Here is a 17,684-nt window from a genome sequence, read left to right as displayed (position 1 = left end):
TCTTTATATTGCATTAATGGCAGAACATTTCTCCTTTTACTATTTCTCATTTCAACATGAAATGTCACATCCATCTGCTCTATTTCCTTGTAAATACCAGAACAAAATAATAGTTAATACAAAGTAATAATACAATATTGCTGCCATCTCTCCGTGTTATCTGTGGTAATCTCTTGTCAATTCCTCAATGGCTTCTTCCCTTCCTAAACTTCCTTTTTTATTGATTTGTTGGTAACATATTACAGTTCTGTTTTATTTTATTTCAGGTTCCTCTTTGTTTCCAAACATTTGAAAGAAACCTTGAATCAGTCAGGCTGCCAGCAACACTCCAGCTTCCTATTTACAGTTGCTCCCCAACTTACGGTGGGTTTACGAACCCATCGTAAATCGAAAATATCATGTTGAAAATGCATTTAATACACCCAACCTACCAAACATTCCCTCTCTTCTGATAAGGCTCGAGAATAGTGGGAGTAGGCATTGGGGCATCGACACTTGTTGATTGTTTAGCAGGCACAGTGTTCTTCAGGAAGATATCAAGTTTTATCTGTACAGTTTGTTTCTTCTTTTCATTATATATTTCCCTATAGCAGGCAAGAGCATCCTGTATCTGCCTGGTACACAAAAAAGCTGGAGAAACTCAGCGGGTGCAGCAGCATTTATGGAGCGAAGGAAATAGGCAACGTTTCGGGCCGAAACCCTTCTTCAGACAGGCACTCCTGTATCTGCCTGTCAGTTTTTGCGACTCTCTCGTAATTGACGTCCATTTCTTCCAACATGCGTACGCCACTGCTGATAGTAGCAAACACCTCCGCCAGTTTCTTTGTTGTGAATATTTTCGGTGCCTCGGGTATAACTTCTTCTTCCTCTGCCTCAGCTTCTTAGTTCCCAAACCAAACTGAGATGCAACTTGATAATATGCTTTCTATGGTGCATCTGTAGAAGATGGTAAGAGTTATTGGAGACATGCCAAATTTTCTTATTCTTCTGAGGAAGTAGAAGTGTTAGTGTGCTCTATTGGCCGTACCTTCAATGTGGTTGATCCAGGACAGATTGCGAGTAATATTTATGTTTAGGAACGTGAAGTTCTCAACTATTTTTTAATTTGGCACCATTACTGCTGATCGGGGCATTTACTCCACCCTGGTTACTGGCCGATAACTATCTCCTTCGTCTTGCTGACATTGAGGGAAAGGTTCTTGTTTTGACATCATGATACTGAGCTCTATATCTCCTTCCTGTATCCTGTCTTGTCATTGCCCGAGATCCGGCCCAATACATCCCTGGCGATGCAAGGCAGCCACTCTACCGCTGCGCAACTGTGCCACCCCCATGGTGATCGCCATTGATCCGAAACTCAAATGAACCAGTCATATAAATATTGTGGCCACAGGACAGGCCATAGCTGCATGCACAAGAAAATCATTCCATCGCAAAATGCTGACGAACGCAATGCTGCGCAAATCAATTTCTCAGCCTCTCTCTTTCCTCTCTGTACGTTTTTTGGTCCACACTGGGGCTGTTAGTAACTCTCTGTGACATGGAGCAGGATCCTTCCCTTCACTCAAGTAGTGGGCGGCGTGGTGACGCAGCGGTAGAGGTTACTGCCTTACAGCGCCAGGGACCCTGGTTCGTTCCTGACTACAGGTGCTGTCTGTACGGAGTTTGTACCTTCTCCCCGTGACCTGCGTGGGTTTTCTCCGGAATCTTCAGTTTCCTCCCACACTCCAAAGACGTACAGGTCTGTAGCCTAATTAATTCGGTATAATTGTAAATTGTCCCTAGTGTGTAGGATAGTATCAGTGTACAGGGTGATCGTGGTCAGTGCGAACTCAGTGGGGCCAAAGGGCCTGTTTCTGTGCTGTATCACTAAACTAAACCAGTAGGGAAACTTGATCACCAGCCTTTACAGAGGTATCCAGCCTCGGAGGAAAACATAGCAACAATACACTTACAGGTGAAGGGATTAGAATTAGAGCAGATTAAAGTCATTATATAGCAAATAAGGATTTAACTTTAAACAAAATAACACATCAAAAGCTGGGAGGACGTTTTGTGAAGTGTGGGTGAGGTCCCAATAAGGCGCAACATTTTTATAAATGTGAAGCCATATAAAAAATTACACCTTGATGTGTCACAGCTTTTAAAACATTTCACAAATGTTCTTTAGGAATTCAGTGCCCTTAATGTGAAACACTTTTTGAATGAATAACAACACTTCCTGATCCTAGGCGCGGAATATATGGTGCAGACCCATTGGGTGCTCAGTTACACAAGTAGTTATAGGATACTCTCACAGAGCCAGTAGGAGGGCTAACCCCCTCAAGTTTATTTATTTATCCATATTTTTACACAGAAGGTACTGGGAGGAATGGTGAATTTTACCATTCATGCCATTTCTCAATGCAGAATTTGGTGCTGGTTGGAATATCAGCATGTTCAAGAAGGAACTGCAGATGCTGGAAAATTGAAGGTAGACAAAAGTGCTGGAGAAACTCAGCGGGTGAGGCAGCATCTATGGAGCGAAGGAAATAGGCAACGTTTCGGGCCGAAACCCTTCTTCTTCACCATGATGTCGGCTTAACTGGGAGGAAAACTGTGCCTTCTCTTTATGGTGTGCCAGGTGTTAGGGGTGCTGCCTCATAGCTCCAGTGACGCAGGTTCAATGCTGACGTCTGGTGCCATTTTGAGGAGTTTGTGCATTCTTCCTGTGGACACATGGACTTCCCCTGGATGCTCCCAGTTTCTCTCACATTGCAAACAGAGATTAACTGGCCGCTGTAAATTGCCCCTTAGTGGTGGGCCTCAGGGAAATAAGAGGGGGATTATGACTGGTGGGGAACAGGTCTGATGGGATTGCTATGTTTGTATACGGAGATCGCCAGGGAAGGATCCCTGACCTGCTCCCATCTCCACATATGCTGCCTGACCTGTGGGGTGCTTCCAACACTTTAGAATAAACTAAAAAAGGAAAGATAAGAGAGGGACTGTCGAAGAGCCTTTGGTGTGGGAAATGAGCAGTACAAGAGGCTCTGCTTGTGGTGAATGGTGCAGCACCTCACTGGTCGGCATTGGTAGCTTTCACCCTGTAATTAGATGAAGAATGACAGAGCTGCCAGAACAGGAATAATTCTGCTCATTGTTCAGCTCAGTTACTTGAGATTGGCCCGGACCAGAATGTGTATTGGTTGCCAAGGCAATGTCTTTCCTGGTTTGATGTTGTACACAGATCGCATTAAGCTGTTGGAGGAGCGGGGATGAAAGTGAAGGAGAAGGCGAGGGAGAAGGAGGTGAAAAGTGTGGCCGAGGAAAAGACTGCGTTAAGTGATGGACAAGGCCGGGGCCAAGCCTGAGGTTCTCCTGTCCCAGGCATTCTACAAACGTTGTGTTTAAAGTCCTGCTGGACGCAGGGACGCAGATCGAGGAGAGGCCGAGGCAGGCTGACTGGTTCGCCTCCTGTCGGGATGTGGAGTGCCGATCGCCGGCAGGCCCTGCTGCAGGGCAAGCCCATCAACCTCCCAGTGGACAAGTCCAACCTGGTCCGTGTGTTCATCAGCTCCACCTTCACAGGTCGGGTACGCAGCGCTCGCGCCTCCTGTCATAGCACACAGCAAGGAAACAGGCTCTTCGGCCCAACTCGTCCATGCCCTCTCTAATCTAGTCACACTTGACCCATGCCCAACCCATATCCCTCTAAACCTTTCCTATCCATGTACCGATTCGAATGACTTTTAAGTGTTGTTAATGTGCCTGCCTCAACTACTTCATCTGGCAGATGATTCCATATACTGAACTACAATCTACCTCATTGGTGACCCTCGGACTATATTTGATTGGACTTTGCTGGCTTTACCTTGCACTAAACGTTATTCCCTTATCCTGTATCTACACGCTGTAATGTCTTGATTGTAGTCATGTATTGTCTTTCTACTGAATGGATAGCACGCCACAAAAACCTTTTCACTGTATCTCGGTACACGTGACAATAAACTTAACTGAAACATGTAAATACTATCCTCTGTGCAAAAAAAGTCACCCACTCAATTTCATATTAAATCTTTCTCCTGTCACCTTACACCTATATCCTCTCGTTCTTTATTTCCAAATCCTTGAAAAAAATTGTGTGCATTTACCCCTAGACCCTATGATGTTATACAACTTTTTCAGATCACCCCTCAGTCTCCTCTGCTCCAAGGAATGTAGTCCCAGTCTTCCCATTCTCTCCCCATGATTCAGTCCCATGAATTCTCTCAACCTCTTCAATGTCCAAGCATTAGAAATGGCAGCTCAGGGTATTTCCTTCATTCCTTTGTTCCTGCTGTGTTTCACGACAACAGCACCCTTTATTATCGGGGTCTAATTCATTCCTTGTTCACTGTCCCTCCAGTCCAACTTCTTACAGGGCATCAAAGCACAGCTACTCACTGTGGGGACACCGTGTAACATACGTGGCATTTACGGTATAATATTGGTTGATATCACTTTACAAATTACGACGTGTGTACTTACTGCAATGAGGTTTAATGAAGCTTATTTCAAAGACTGTGATATCCTGCAGAAGTGCTGCCCGTCACTCTGTAAGTTATTATACTCAATAAAGCACCTTGTTAGTTTAAGCAACCTTAAGGAAATGTGTGGAGGACTGTATTCCCACAAAATGCATCCAAGTGTTCCCCATCCAGGAACCTTAGATGAACCAGAAAGTCTGCATTCTTCTGAGGACTAGGTCTCGGGCATCCAAGTCTGACGCCACAGATTCACATAAGAAGTCCAGATACAACCTCGATGAGGCCATCAAAAAAGTTTAAAGGGATTTTTGCTCTAAACTTGGGGATGAGACGGACGTTCGTCGGCTCCTACAAGCCTAAACCTGGGAGCAGTGCACGCAAAAGTGAGGCATCATTCCCTGACAAACTCAATGCATTATCTTTCCCTCACTCCTTTCCCTGTTTAGATAGGGTGAACACTGATCTCTCATCTCAGCAGGGGTGGAAATCGCTATCAAAAACATGGGGGGGACACAATTTCTTGGCTGCCGCCTGCACGTGCATGCACCCACATACACAAGCGCGCGCGTGCATGCGCATACACACACACACACACGCGCGAGGCTTCAGCCGTGGGCCCTGTAGGCGGTAACATCGAGAGCTGACCTGGTTGGTGACCGTCTCTGAACTCTAGCAACAGCAGCGTAGTCCGCTCTGAATCATGGGGCTTGAATTGGCCTATTCGCGGGGCCTGTCATCACCCAGCGCGGCTTAAAATCGGCTGGCGGGGACTTCAACATCGGGAGCATCGATCGCCTCGATGCAGCAGTTTGATTTTAAGCCGACCCAGGCAATGAAAGGCCCCGCGAACGGGCTAATTCAGCCCTTAGAAAGTGTCTGATACCCGTTTGAATCTTTCAAAAGCTACAATGTGATAAATAACACAAACAAATAAAATTGAAGCAAATAAAGGCAAACAGAAGTAAAAAACCTTGGAGGAGGGAGAGCGAGAGATGGGGAAAACAGACTAAATAACGTGAGTGAGGGACTTACCTGCAAGCCAGCCAGGAAACCCGTTCAACCGGATTCTTTAATGACCGGACCCGTTTAAATCCGATACCCAAATCGGATTTAAATCTTTCCCATCCAATTAGTTCAAATGGTAATTGTACCCACATCAGACAGCTTTGAAAGGTCAAAACACAATTGGTGACACATTGTGTTAATTCGGTGTTAATAGAGACGTTGAACAAGCGCATAACAGTGACACCCCCACTGTCTCGCTGAAAGTGGAGATTTTAATAGTTTTTTTTCACCGAATTTCAAAATCCGGATTACAAAACATGGGGGGGATTGGCCCCCACCTCTCAAAACAGTGGGGGAGGGGGGGGATGCGACATGTCCCCCCCCCCAGGATTTCCGCCTATCCATCTCAGAGACCCATAGTCCCTGATGGCATTGCAATCTCAGTCACTGTGGTCGCCGTCAGAAGATCCTTCAGGAAGGTCAATACTCGGAAAGCATCTGGACCTGATGGTGTACCTGGTCACATACTCAAAACCTGTGCAGACCTACTGGCTGCAGTATTTGCAGACATTTTGAACCTTCCATTACTGGGGTCTGAGGTTCCCACCTGCTTTTAAAGGGCATCAATAATACCGGTGCCCAAGGAGAGTAAGGTGACATGCATTAATGACTACCGACTGGTGGTACTAATGTCCATGGTGGTGAAGTGCTTTGAGAGGTTTGTTATGGCGCATATCAACTCCTACCTCAGCAAGAACCTGGACCCAGTACAATTTGCCTTCCTCCACCATAGGCCAAGAGGATCTGCTGTCTCCTCCCACCCTCCAGCCTTCCGGCTACTCCTCCTTTTCCCTTTCTTGTCCCCACCCACCCCCCCCCCCCTGATCAGTCTGAAGAAGGGTTTCGGCCCGAAACGTTGCCTATTTCCTTCGCTCCATAGAAACCCGCTGAGTTTCTCCAGCTTTTCTGTGTAACCTTCGATTCTCCAGCATCTGCAGTTCCCTCTTTAACACTAGGCCAAGAGGATGGCTGGTTCTTCACTGCACTGGACCACTTGGACAATAAAAACAACTCAAGCTGATGTTTTTAACCCAAAACCAAGGACTCAGTGAGAAAATCAATCAATCAATCAATCAATCAGTTTTATTCATCACCTTGCACATAAAGTGCAAGTGAAATGAATTTGCCAGCAGCAGTACAATGAAAAAAGAACACACAAAAACACAATAAAAATGTAACACAAACATCCACCACAGCATTCATCACTATGGTGGAAGGCACAAAATTTGGCCAGTCCTCTATTTCCCCCGTGGTCAGGACTTCAACCCTCCGCAGCCGCCGCTGCGGGCGTCCAGATGTGTAGACAAGGTAATGTCCAGGTAAGTCCTGAATCGGTGCAAATGCACCAATTCTGATTCAATTCAATTGATCTTAGGAGGTACTGAGTCCCAGAGGCAAGGTTCGCTTATCCTTTACAGGATAATTCTAGCGTTAATGGTATTGTATTGTATTGTATTGTATTGTTACACCTCAGTAATACAAAATACCTGATAGGTTGAGCAAAAAATAAAGCCAGCAGTCTGGGCAGCATCTGTGGAGGGAATGAACAGATGACGTTTAGAGTCGGAACCCTTCTTCAGCCCATTGTCCATTTCCATCCACAGATACTTCTTGACCTGCTGAGGACCTCCAGCACTTTGTATTTTGCTCAAGATTCCAGCTGCTGTTTCTTGTGTCTCCATACTGTGTGGGTTGTCAACTTCCTACCAACATCATCAATCAGCAACGCCAATATCACCTATGTTCCTCAAGATTAATATTACCTTTGGTTTTTTGGATCGACTTTCCCCAGATATCATTACCGGGTCAGGATCAAGAACTGCAAGGCGGTAAAGGTCAGAGGTCATGAACTGGAGTTCATGTGTTTTCATTCCTTCTCTTTCCTGCTCCATGAATCCGTATCAGAATTCCCACTGTGATCAGTTACCCCCATGTTTTCCAGATATGTGTATGGAACGCGACACGCTCCTGGACAAAGCCTATCCCGAGGTACAGGCTTTCTGTCAGAAACTGGGCCTGGTTTTTGAGGTGAGTTCAATGGAGAGAGGGCAGCGCTCTCTCTGGGATGAAACTACCAGACGAGTTTCCCTGGTGTAAGCTTCCCTGGAGGGTGGAGGAGGGAAGGAAGAACACTGAAAGGATGGATCTGAGAGGGGGGAATGGTGAGGGGGTTTGGGGGTTGCAGAATAGGGAGGCACAAATCATAGGGAGAACATACAACAAGAGATTTAACAAGAAGCCCTATGTCCAGCACAGCTGTAGAGTTGCTGCCTTACAGTGCCGCACACCAGGTTTGAACCTGACTACGGATGCTGTCCGTATGGAGTTTGTACAGTATTTTCTCCCTGTGACTGCGTGGGTTTCCTCGTGGGTTGCTCCAGCTTCCTCCCACATTCCAAAGACATTCCGGTTTGTAGGTTAATTGACTTCTGTAAATTGTCCGCAGTGTGTAGGATAGTGCTAGTGTACAGTGATCACTGGTCAGTGTGGATTTGCTGGGCCGAAGAGCCTGTTTCCACACTGTATCTCTGAACTAAACTCAAAAAGAAGATAGGGGATGTGAGAGAAAGTGAGTGTGACAGTGGATGAGTATAGCAGGGAGGGTGTGTAACATGGAGTGTGGTAATGTGTGTACAGCAGGAAGTTGGTTGTGATGAGGAGCTGAATAGGGCTGAGTCAGACGTGAAGGGATTGGGCATCGTGGACGGAGGTCAAACGTGAGTGAGCTATGGGAACCTAACTGTGTGGTTCACAAAAAAACCCACAAAATGCTTGAGCAACTCAGTGGTCAGGAAGATATTGTTTTTTTTGTAAACAGTATCTTCAGTTCCGTGTTTCTAGTGTGGTCCATATGATAGTTGGTAGCTGGGGGAGGAGGGCTGGGCTAGTTCCAGGGCTCTTCCTTCTCCTCGCCCACCAGCTCAGACATTCCAGACTCTTTTCAGCTGCTGGGCTTCTTGAGTCTCAGGAAACCTCCTGTAAGGATGCTTCTGGTCAGCAGAGTCCAGGAAAATCTCATTAATACCTTTAAGGACATTAATTAGAACACAAATCAGCGTTATGTAAAGCCTGACCTTGGTGAGCGAGGTTCCACATTTGAACCCCAAGTTGCCTCCTTTCGACCTAGAATGGGCTCATTAGAGTTTAGACTCCGCAGTACAGCGCAAAAATAGGCCCTTTGGCCCACAGAGTCCGCGCTGCCCAGCAATCCCTCGCATACTAACACTATCCTATACACTTTAGGGACAATTATAATGTTACCAAGCCAATTAGCCTACAAACCTGTATGCCTTTGTAGTGTGGGATGTATCCGGAGCATCCCTGGGAAAACCTGCGCAGGTCATGGGGTGAACGTATAAACTCCATGCAGACAGGAACCGTGGTCAGGATCGAGCCCAGGTATCTGGGCACTGTGAGGCATCAACTCTAGCGCTGTGCCACCATGCCGCCTTAGAGTTGGGTCAAGCCACAAAAATGAATTATTTGAAATATCCACTTGCTCCCTTGGAGTGGATTACAATTGCATCAGATGTGGTAACTTGTTGTCCTCAGGTGGTCGACATGCGTTGGGGAGTTCCGACTGCACTGACAGCTGATCACACGAGCACAGAGCTGTGCCTGAGGGAGATTGAGTCCTGCCAGAGGATATCGCTGGGACCCACATTTATCGTATGTTGTTCTTTACTTTTTTTTGCTTTCCTCTCCACGTCTTGATAACATGAACATCCTTATGATCACATCCAGCATTGCAATAATTACGGTCTTACCTGATACTGGCAGGCTCTTGTTGGCAGTCGCTATGGATACCGACCCATCCCTCGTGTTATAGAAGAAAAGGAATTTGAGGTGCTACTGGCGAAGCACTGCTCGGATCCCAGCTCCTGTGAACTCCTTCATGAATGGTTCTGGAAAGATGAGAATGCCGTCCCTCCTGTGTACGTTCATCAGCCCATCACCACTCACCTGCCGTACTACAGTGACACCAGCCCAGCCAACCGGGAACGACATGAGGAGGAGGTGCTCAGCTGGTCCAAGGCAGAGGAACAAATCGCCACTCTGCTCCGAACAGCAGCCGCCTGGGCAGCAGAAGAGGGCCTCATCAAAAAAGATGCAAAGCACAAGTATTTCAAGTCAAGTGAGCTGCTCCTCCCCCACCCCTTCTCCCTCCATCTAGCAGAGTTAAAGGCCTTTGCCATATCAGGCACAAGGCAAGATTGTGTTGAGTCATCTTTGGTTTGGCAAAGGAAGGAAGGAATGCCAGCCCGTATACCAGTTCCCAATATAGATACAAAATGCTGGAGTAACTCAGCGGGACAGGCAGCATCTCTGGTGAAAAGGAATAGGTGAAGTTTCGGGTCGAGACCCTTCTTCAGACTGTGAGTCAAGGGAGAGGGAAACAGCACTCCAAGCATCCAACAACCGGGGCAACCCACGTCTGCTCTGCCGACCCAACCCGACTGGACCCAACCCGACTGGAGTCCCCCGAAAACACCCATTGGGCCCCCTGATCGTCAGAGTCGATGGCCCATTTTGGCGCTCAGCGGACGCGATTTTTACTAGGCTGAAGAGGCATTTCCCTCTTAACCGCTGACGCTCAAAAGGTATCGGGCCTCGATAATATAGTTCTAATAGAAAATTACTGTTTCATCGACCTGAATGGGTTTTATAGAGCGTCACCTTATTTTTACATTAAATGGGGCCTTATATCAAGTCCGAGTAGTCATTTTGGGCTTTTTATATCCTGCCAGACTCGCTTTGAGGGCATTTCCAGAATGTCTTCTAAACCAGTCGCGTATGAAACTCAGCATTTGCAGTTCCCTCCTTACATGTTATATTGTGAATTATTTGTGAATAATCTTTGGACACAGCTTCCCTTTTGAGTGCTGGGTTGATTGCTAAAATAAAATCAAACTTTTTAATACTGCTGGAGGAATTCAACGGGTCCGGCGCATCTGTGGGGGGAAATAGACTGTCCACGTTTTGGGTCGGGACCCTTTCTCCAGACTGATTCTCCAGAGGGGAGGGAGATAGCTGGTAGAAAGATGTGAGGGGAGGTGGTGGGGCAGGAGCCGGCAATCAAGAGTTAGGATAGGTGGATCCAGGTACGGTGGAGTTGAGTGGAAAATGAGCCAGGTGGAGGAGAGAAGAGTGAAGATAGCAAACCAAGGCTGGAGGTGATAAGTGGGGAAGACCAAATGGTGGAATCTGACAAGAAAGGAAGGTGGGGAGTGAAATGTAGAAATGGTGAGTAGAAGGCAACAGAGGAGGGGATGAAAATTAGGGGACCTGATGTAGGGAGGTGGGTGATAGGCCAATGGAGCAGGTGAGAGGTGGGCAAAGAAACTGGGTGACAGAGACGTGGGAGTGAAAAGAAAAGTGTGGGCGCAGGTTGCGGAGCTGGGTAGCTTGGGTGTTGTGTAGCCTCTGGCGCATAGGGGTCGGGTAGATGGGGTTGGGATGGTGCAGAATTGAAACAGGCCTTTAGGCCCAGTGAGTCCATACTGGCCATTGGACTAACCCCACACCCACACACTCATCAACTCCCTCCTGATTCTACCACTCACCCACACACTAGGAGGAATTTACAGCTGGAAGTCTAACTGTGAGCCTGCACAGTTTTGGGATGTGGGAGGAAACCAGCGGACCCCAAAGGGATCCATGTGGTTGCAGGGAGAATGTGCAAACTCTACACAGGCAGCATCTGAGGTTAGGATAGAACCAGCATTGCTGGAGCTGTGAGGCCGTATTTCTACTAGCCGGGCTACTCTGCCACCGTTAAATATATCGTCCTTCATTACCAGAGGTAATCCTGGGGGCAGCATAGTCGTGTTGCTGGTACAGCTCCTGCTTCACTGCTGCAGCACCTCTGTTTCAATCCTGGCCTCCTGTGCTGTCCTTGTAGAGTTTGCACATTCTCTCTGTGACCACGTCGGTTTCCTTTGGGTGCTCCAGTTTTATCCCAAAGATGTGCAGGTTGGCAAGTTAATTAACCTCCGTATGTGTGGTGCGAGTGGTAAAATCTGGGGGGTTGATGGGAATATGGAAAGTATATGGGATCAGTTTAGGATCGGTGTAAATGTATGGACTCAATGGGCCGAAGGGCCTGTTTCCATGTTTCAGACAGCATAACTCTGCTGTTTCCAGACACACAGTACTTAGATCTGATAAATTTAAGATACAGCACATCCAGAAATCAGCTGAATGAGAATCTTCATGTAACTCCAAACGGGAATGTCATTCTTTGGCTGATCTTTCCAGGATAGTGAGCTTACTAATCATCAGAAGGCCGAGCCATGATATTATGGGGTCATGATGTTGGCATCCAAAGCAACCCTGTCACCTTGGCATGGACACCCATTTACTGGCCATTGCGAATGACACCAGGTGGAAGAGTGTAATGCATGTCCCTCGGTGGATGTTTAAATCATGCACCAGGCCCTGGGTTGATAGTCAAATTATCGTTACACTTGCCTAGTTCTTGCCGATCCCAACCTGAGCGGTTTCTGATGTGTGGCAAGGTACCGATCCCCAATAAGCTGTTGTCCTTGTAATGCTCACATTGTCCTCTGTGTTGCAGTCACTGAATGGGAGATCGACTATGGGCTCCTGGAATCAAAGCAAGGAGATGTGCATTCCTCCGTCTTCATCCGGGATATCCCCAATGTCCAGGATCACTGCGACAGGCAGCAAGTTCACAAGTTTGTTGATGTCACCAGTGACGGGAGCATCGACAGAGAGGCTCAGGATCTTCTCGCGAGCCTGAAGACGAAGATTGTCGCCAAACACTCAAAGACTCTCCGCGTGCACCGGGTGAGGTGGCCGAGTGGGATGCTGGACACACGGAGCACGGACCACACCGACTACCTCCAGGACCTGTGCCAGACCTTTATCCAGGACGTGAAGCAACAGGTTCTCAGGAGGGTTGCTGATCGGCACGAAGCCCAGGACGAGATGTGTTGGCTCTTTGAGGAGTTGGCTCATCACATGGCCCTCTGCCAAAAGAAACGCAGCATCTTCTGTGGCCGGGTCGAGCTCCTGATGAAGATTTGCCAAAGCATCGAACTGAAGAACGAATGCACTCACCCGCCCTTGGTTGTCCATGGCCCTTCGGGTACTGGGAAGACAGCTGTTATGTCGAAGCTTGCCGAGGAGGTCAGGAAACACCTGGGTAATGGGACAGTGGTAGTTACTAGGCTACTGGGCACATCACCACAGAGCTCCGAAATTCATACTGCGCTGAAAAGTATCTGTTTCCAAGTATCTCTTGCCTTCAGGCTCAAACCTCCATTGACGCATATTGTTAACTCTTACAATGAGCTGGTCCAATTTTTTCACAGACTTCTAAGTGCAGTGTCGAAGAAGAATAAGGAACCCTTGGTCCTTATCTTCGATTCTCTGGACCAACTATCTTCCAACGATGGTGCCCACAGGCTCCATTGGCTGCCGAAGGAATGTCCACCAAAGGTCCACATTATTGTCTCAACCTTACCTGAGGAATACAACATATTAAATGTCCTGCGAGGAGCCATACCAAGCCCGGAATACTTCTTTCAGGTGGAACCACTGTCCTGTGAACATGGGCAGCAGGTGATTGCCATGCTGATGTCAACAGTGAAGAGAAGGCTCACTGATCAACAGTATGAGTTGATTTTAGACAGCTTCAGGCACTGTGGGCAGCCTCTCATGCTCAAACTATGCTTCGACGAAGCCAGGCGGTGGAGTTCGTACGTACTAGATTCTGAACTCTACGTGGCCAAGGGAACGCGGGAGGCCGTGCGATTCCTGTACACGCGACTAGAAAAGAAACATGGCGGGACATTGGTTTCACACGCTCTGGGATACATCGCTTGCTCCAGGTTTGTTCGGCTTCAATTATTTTCGGAACAAGGATCTTTGATAGGCTTATGTAAACAACTATGTGGCATAGGTAGGGTAGGTCAACAGAATCTTTTTCCTGGGGTAAATGTATATAAAAAACAATAAAAAAAAACAATAGGGCTTAGGCTTAAGATGTGAGGAAGGCATATCAAAGGAGATCTGAGGGGTATGTTTTGTGTGTCTGGAAAGCACTGCTAGAGCAGGTGGCGGATTCAGATACAATCACCACGTTCAAGAGGCATTTAGACAGACATTTACGCAGGTTATGTAGGCTATCCTTATGTGGGCCAATGGGAATGGTAAAAATGTGGAAGAGTGCCGGCATGGATGTGATAGGTTGAAGGGCTCAGTTCTAAGAGGTATAACTATGATTCTCAGACATAATAATAATAATAATAATAATCTTATTTATATAGCACATTTTTAGTCAACTTGCATTGACCCCAAAGTGCTTCACATAATTACATTACATTTACACACAGGCAAAGGTGGGTGAAGTGTCTTGCCCCAAGGACACAACGACAGTGTGCACTCCAAGCGGGATTCGAACCGGCTACCTTCCGGTCGCCAGCCGAACACTTAGCCCATTGCGCCATCTGTCGTCCCACTGTCACCCATCATTTGTCTGACTGTGATAGAAGACCTCCCAACCATAGAGTGGGAAATCCCAGAGGAAGTTCCCAGTGTGGTACTGCAAACTCAGAGTGGCACTGCAAACCAGGGATGAAGATGTTTTTCCTGCAGAGGTCAGCTTACCTCTATGTCTGGACTGCATTATACCTGCTGTGAGTGCACTGAATGGAACAGCTTTAATAATGTCAATGCACTGAACCAAAGGTGACTCCCATTGACATTAGTGCCTAGCTCTGGTTGGATCGTGTTTACACTTCTCGCTCCCAGCATGAAGCTACTCTAACTGTTAGTTGAATTTAAAGCTCAGCCAATTCCACAATATTCTCATCACAACTGAAATGACAATCGGAGTGCTCATCCGGACTCCATGTGGCTGGCCCTGGTAATGCCGTCACTTTGAAGACAGAAGGTTGATGGTACAAGTTGCACTCCAGAAACTTGGATACCTCAACCCAGCTGTCACTAGTACTGAAGCAAAGCTGCAATATCAGCGGTGCTATCTTTGAGATGGGACATTAAATAGACATCGAAGACCCCAGCAGTTTATCAGAACAAAAAGTATTTTCTCCAAAGTTAATTTCTCACTAACACCACTAAGGATAGATTACATGGTTATATTGCTCAAATACAACAATGACAACTACTCTAGGGAGTAGTATCATTGATGGTTACAAAAAAAGAGTGTTTAGGGATTCATTAATATAATATTATATCATTTGCCACCCTCGTTTAACCATTGTCTCATCCAGATGAAAGCTGCTCCTGTCCCTCACCCCACCCTGTCACCCTGTACAGCCCCCATCTAAACACACCCATAAGCTCCAGGGACCCAGACCCACTCAGCAACAGGGGACAGCAAGGTTTTACTGCCAGATGCTCCGGACCTCTGAAGCCCCAAGGGGCGAAAACTGTTCACCATTCACGCAGCATCCTGGACTGCGAAGGCAGCTTCCAGCCTCTTTTCCCTTCCAAGCTGTTTGATAAAACCCCATTCTATTTCCTCCATCCATTCACGGGGAGGGAAGGAGATCTGAGACTTATAGTGTGTGTTTCTGCTCTGCTGCCTCTGCATTTCCCTTCCTTTCCACTCAGGCTAAATCCTTATGCGATTCCCCTGAGCTTGCATCTTTCTTCTTTATCTTTCCTCATGCTCCTAGTACCCGTTCCCTCAATCCTACTCTTGCCGACCACCTGGTTTTCCTCCCGTGTTAGTTAATGCTGTTAACGGTTCCTGCTCGCCAAATACTGAGCCCTCCTTCAAAAGTATTTACTTTACTAGTTTCCTCAAAGACCTTGACTCTTCATCCTTGTCAACTGCACATTTTGCCCTATCCCTGATTCTCGAATGGTCAGCATGCCCCCAAATTCATGCAGGTCATCCTTCCAATCAGATTAATGGGTCTGTCCCAGTACTAAAACAATTCTTCTTAATGTCACTGATAATAACCTGACTGATGATGATAAAGGTTATTTTTTCAACCTCCCTGTAAACCTTAACACATCTGACCTTACCTCAGCCTCTGCCATCTCTCCACCATCAACTGATCTATCTTTGGGCCATTCTTTCACCTACAATATTGTTTCATAGTTAAATCAAGTTAAATAAATAAAAATATGCTCATCTATGTGCATTATATAACGTGCAAGATAATGTATCATGCCCTCTGTCTCTCTCTCTCTCTGGTCTCTTTGTGTCTCTCTTTCTCTCACTCTGTCTGTCGCTATCCCTCTGTGTCTGTGTCTCTCTCCCCCTCTCTCTGTCTGTCTCTCTCTCTGTTTCTCTCTCTCTCTCTCTTTCTCTCTGTGTCTCTCTCTCTCTCTCTCTCTCTCTCTTCTCTCTCACTGTCTCTCTCTCTGTCTCTCTCTCTCTCTGTCTCTGTCTCAGTCTCTGTCTCTCTCTGTGTCTCTCTCTGTGTGTCTCTCTCTGTCTCTAGGGCCTGTCCCGCTTGGCGATTTTTTTTCGGCGACTGCTGGCGTCATATCAGTGTCGCCAAAAGATTTTGAACATTTCAAAATCCAGCGGCGACAAAACAAAATGTTGCGACACTTGAAAAAACACCGCGCGTCATACATCATCACGCTGCGTCGCCTCGCATCACGCCGTGTCACACCGCCTCACGCCACAAATATTTCAGTGACCTGATATGTCAGTCAATGATGCCGGCAGTCGCTGAAAATATTGCCAAGTGGGACAGGCCCTTCTCTCCATCTCCCTCCGTCTCTCTCTGTCTCTCTCTCTGTCTCTCTCTCTCTCTCTCTGTCTCTCTCTCTCTCTCTCTCTCTCTCTCTCTCTCTCTGTCTCTCTCTCTCTCTCTCTCTCTGCTCTCTGTCTCTATCTGTCTCTCTCTCTCTCTCTCTCTCTCTCTCTCTCTCTCTTTTCTCTCTCTGTCTCTCTTTCTCTTGCAATATATTCTCCACTTGCTTGCTTGGTTCATGCCCCATTCACCACTTTAAAGACATTCTCCCCACCATTGGGTAATGGAGACATTCTCTCCGTCACTCCAGTGACTTCAGGATGTATCACCTACAAATTGTACTGCAGTTGCTTCCCTAACCTACTCCAACAGCTGCTCAATAAACTTCCTCTGGCAAGGTGCACAGGAGCACTACCCACTGCAGGTTTCCCTCCAAGTCGCACACCACCAGGTGTATTTCACTGTTGTTTTATTGCAGGGTGTAAACCCTGAACTCTCTACCTAATATCACTGAGGCAAGGGGCAGGATACACTCATCAGAAGGATTGTTGTGATTCACAAGTGGGTGGCTCGTAAAGGGCAATGACCAATGACCACTACAACTTGCCAACAATGAATGGATTGATTACATTGGTGCATTATTTATTTACAGCACGGTATGTTGTTTTTTTACAGTATTGTACTACAGTGCATGTGTTAATATTGCAGGAATGGACTCTCAGAGAATGAGCTGAAGGAAATCCTGTCACTGGATGATGAGGTTCTTGGTGACATCTACCAATATTGGTCACCCCCAAATAAGGACATCATCCGCCTGCCTCCCTTACTGTGGACACGGCTGCGATACGATATTGGGGAATACCTGGTGGAGAGACAGGCTGATGGATTCCCTGTCCTCCACTTTTACCATCGGTAAATCGCTGACTCTCATCTCTCAGCTGCTGCTCTTAAAACTTCCTTTCTGGTCTAGAAACTAGTTTGGTTGTATCATGTTTCTGGGCTCAACGTAGGTGAATTTCAGTTTGCTTGTGGATAAATCAAATGGAAGTGGTACAATTGGCAACCCATGTGTCCGATAAAGTGTTGTTTATGTTTGGTACATGCTCGCACCAAGACATATGGTGTGAAGAATGGTCGGGAAAGGCAGCAGTCTTTGCATTGAATGAATGAATGAATGAATGATTGATTGAATGAATGAATGAATGATGAATGAATGATGAATGTATGAATGAATGAATGCATGCATGAATGAATGTGAATGAATGAATAAATAAATGAATGTATAATGAAAAAGCTTATTGGCCAAGTATGTACACATACAAGGAATTTGCCTTGGTGCTCCGCTCGCAAGTAACAACAGGACATACAGTAAATAATGAAGAATAAAACATAAAACATTAAAACA

General features: G+C 46.7%; 1 protein-coding gene across 1 annotated transcript in view; it reads left to right on the top strand.

The window, feature by feature from the left end:
- The first annotated feature begins 380 nt into the window (after positions 1-380).
- Positions 381-17,684, top strand: part of nwd1 (NACHT and WD repeat domain containing 1) — a 50,509-nt gene continuing 33,205 nt past the window's right edge. The window contains exons 1-6 of the mRNA XM_055650385.1: positions 381-3,570; positions 7,516-7,601; positions 9,126-9,242; positions 9,354-9,708; positions 12,151-13,429; positions 16,988-17,191. Coding sequence (XP_055506360.1) covers positions 3,465-3,570; positions 7,516-7,601; positions 9,126-9,242; positions 9,354-9,708; positions 12,151-13,429; positions 16,988-17,191 — 2,147 coding nt within the window. The 5' untranslated portion in view covers positions 381-3,464. The remainder of the gene's footprint in view (positions 3,571-7,515; positions 7,602-9,125; positions 9,243-9,353; positions 9,709-12,150; positions 13,430-16,987; positions 17,192-17,684) is intronic.

Source organism: Leucoraja erinacea, chromosome 19, assembly GCF_028641065.1.
Source record: "Leucoraja erinacea ecotype New England chromosome 19, Leri_hhj_1, whole genome shotgun sequence".
NCBI classification, from domain to species: domain Eukaryota; kingdom Metazoa; phylum Chordata; class Chondrichthyes; order Rajiformes; family Rajidae; genus Leucoraja; species Leucoraja erinaceus.
This window is presented reverse-complemented; position numbering and strand designations above follow the sequence as displayed.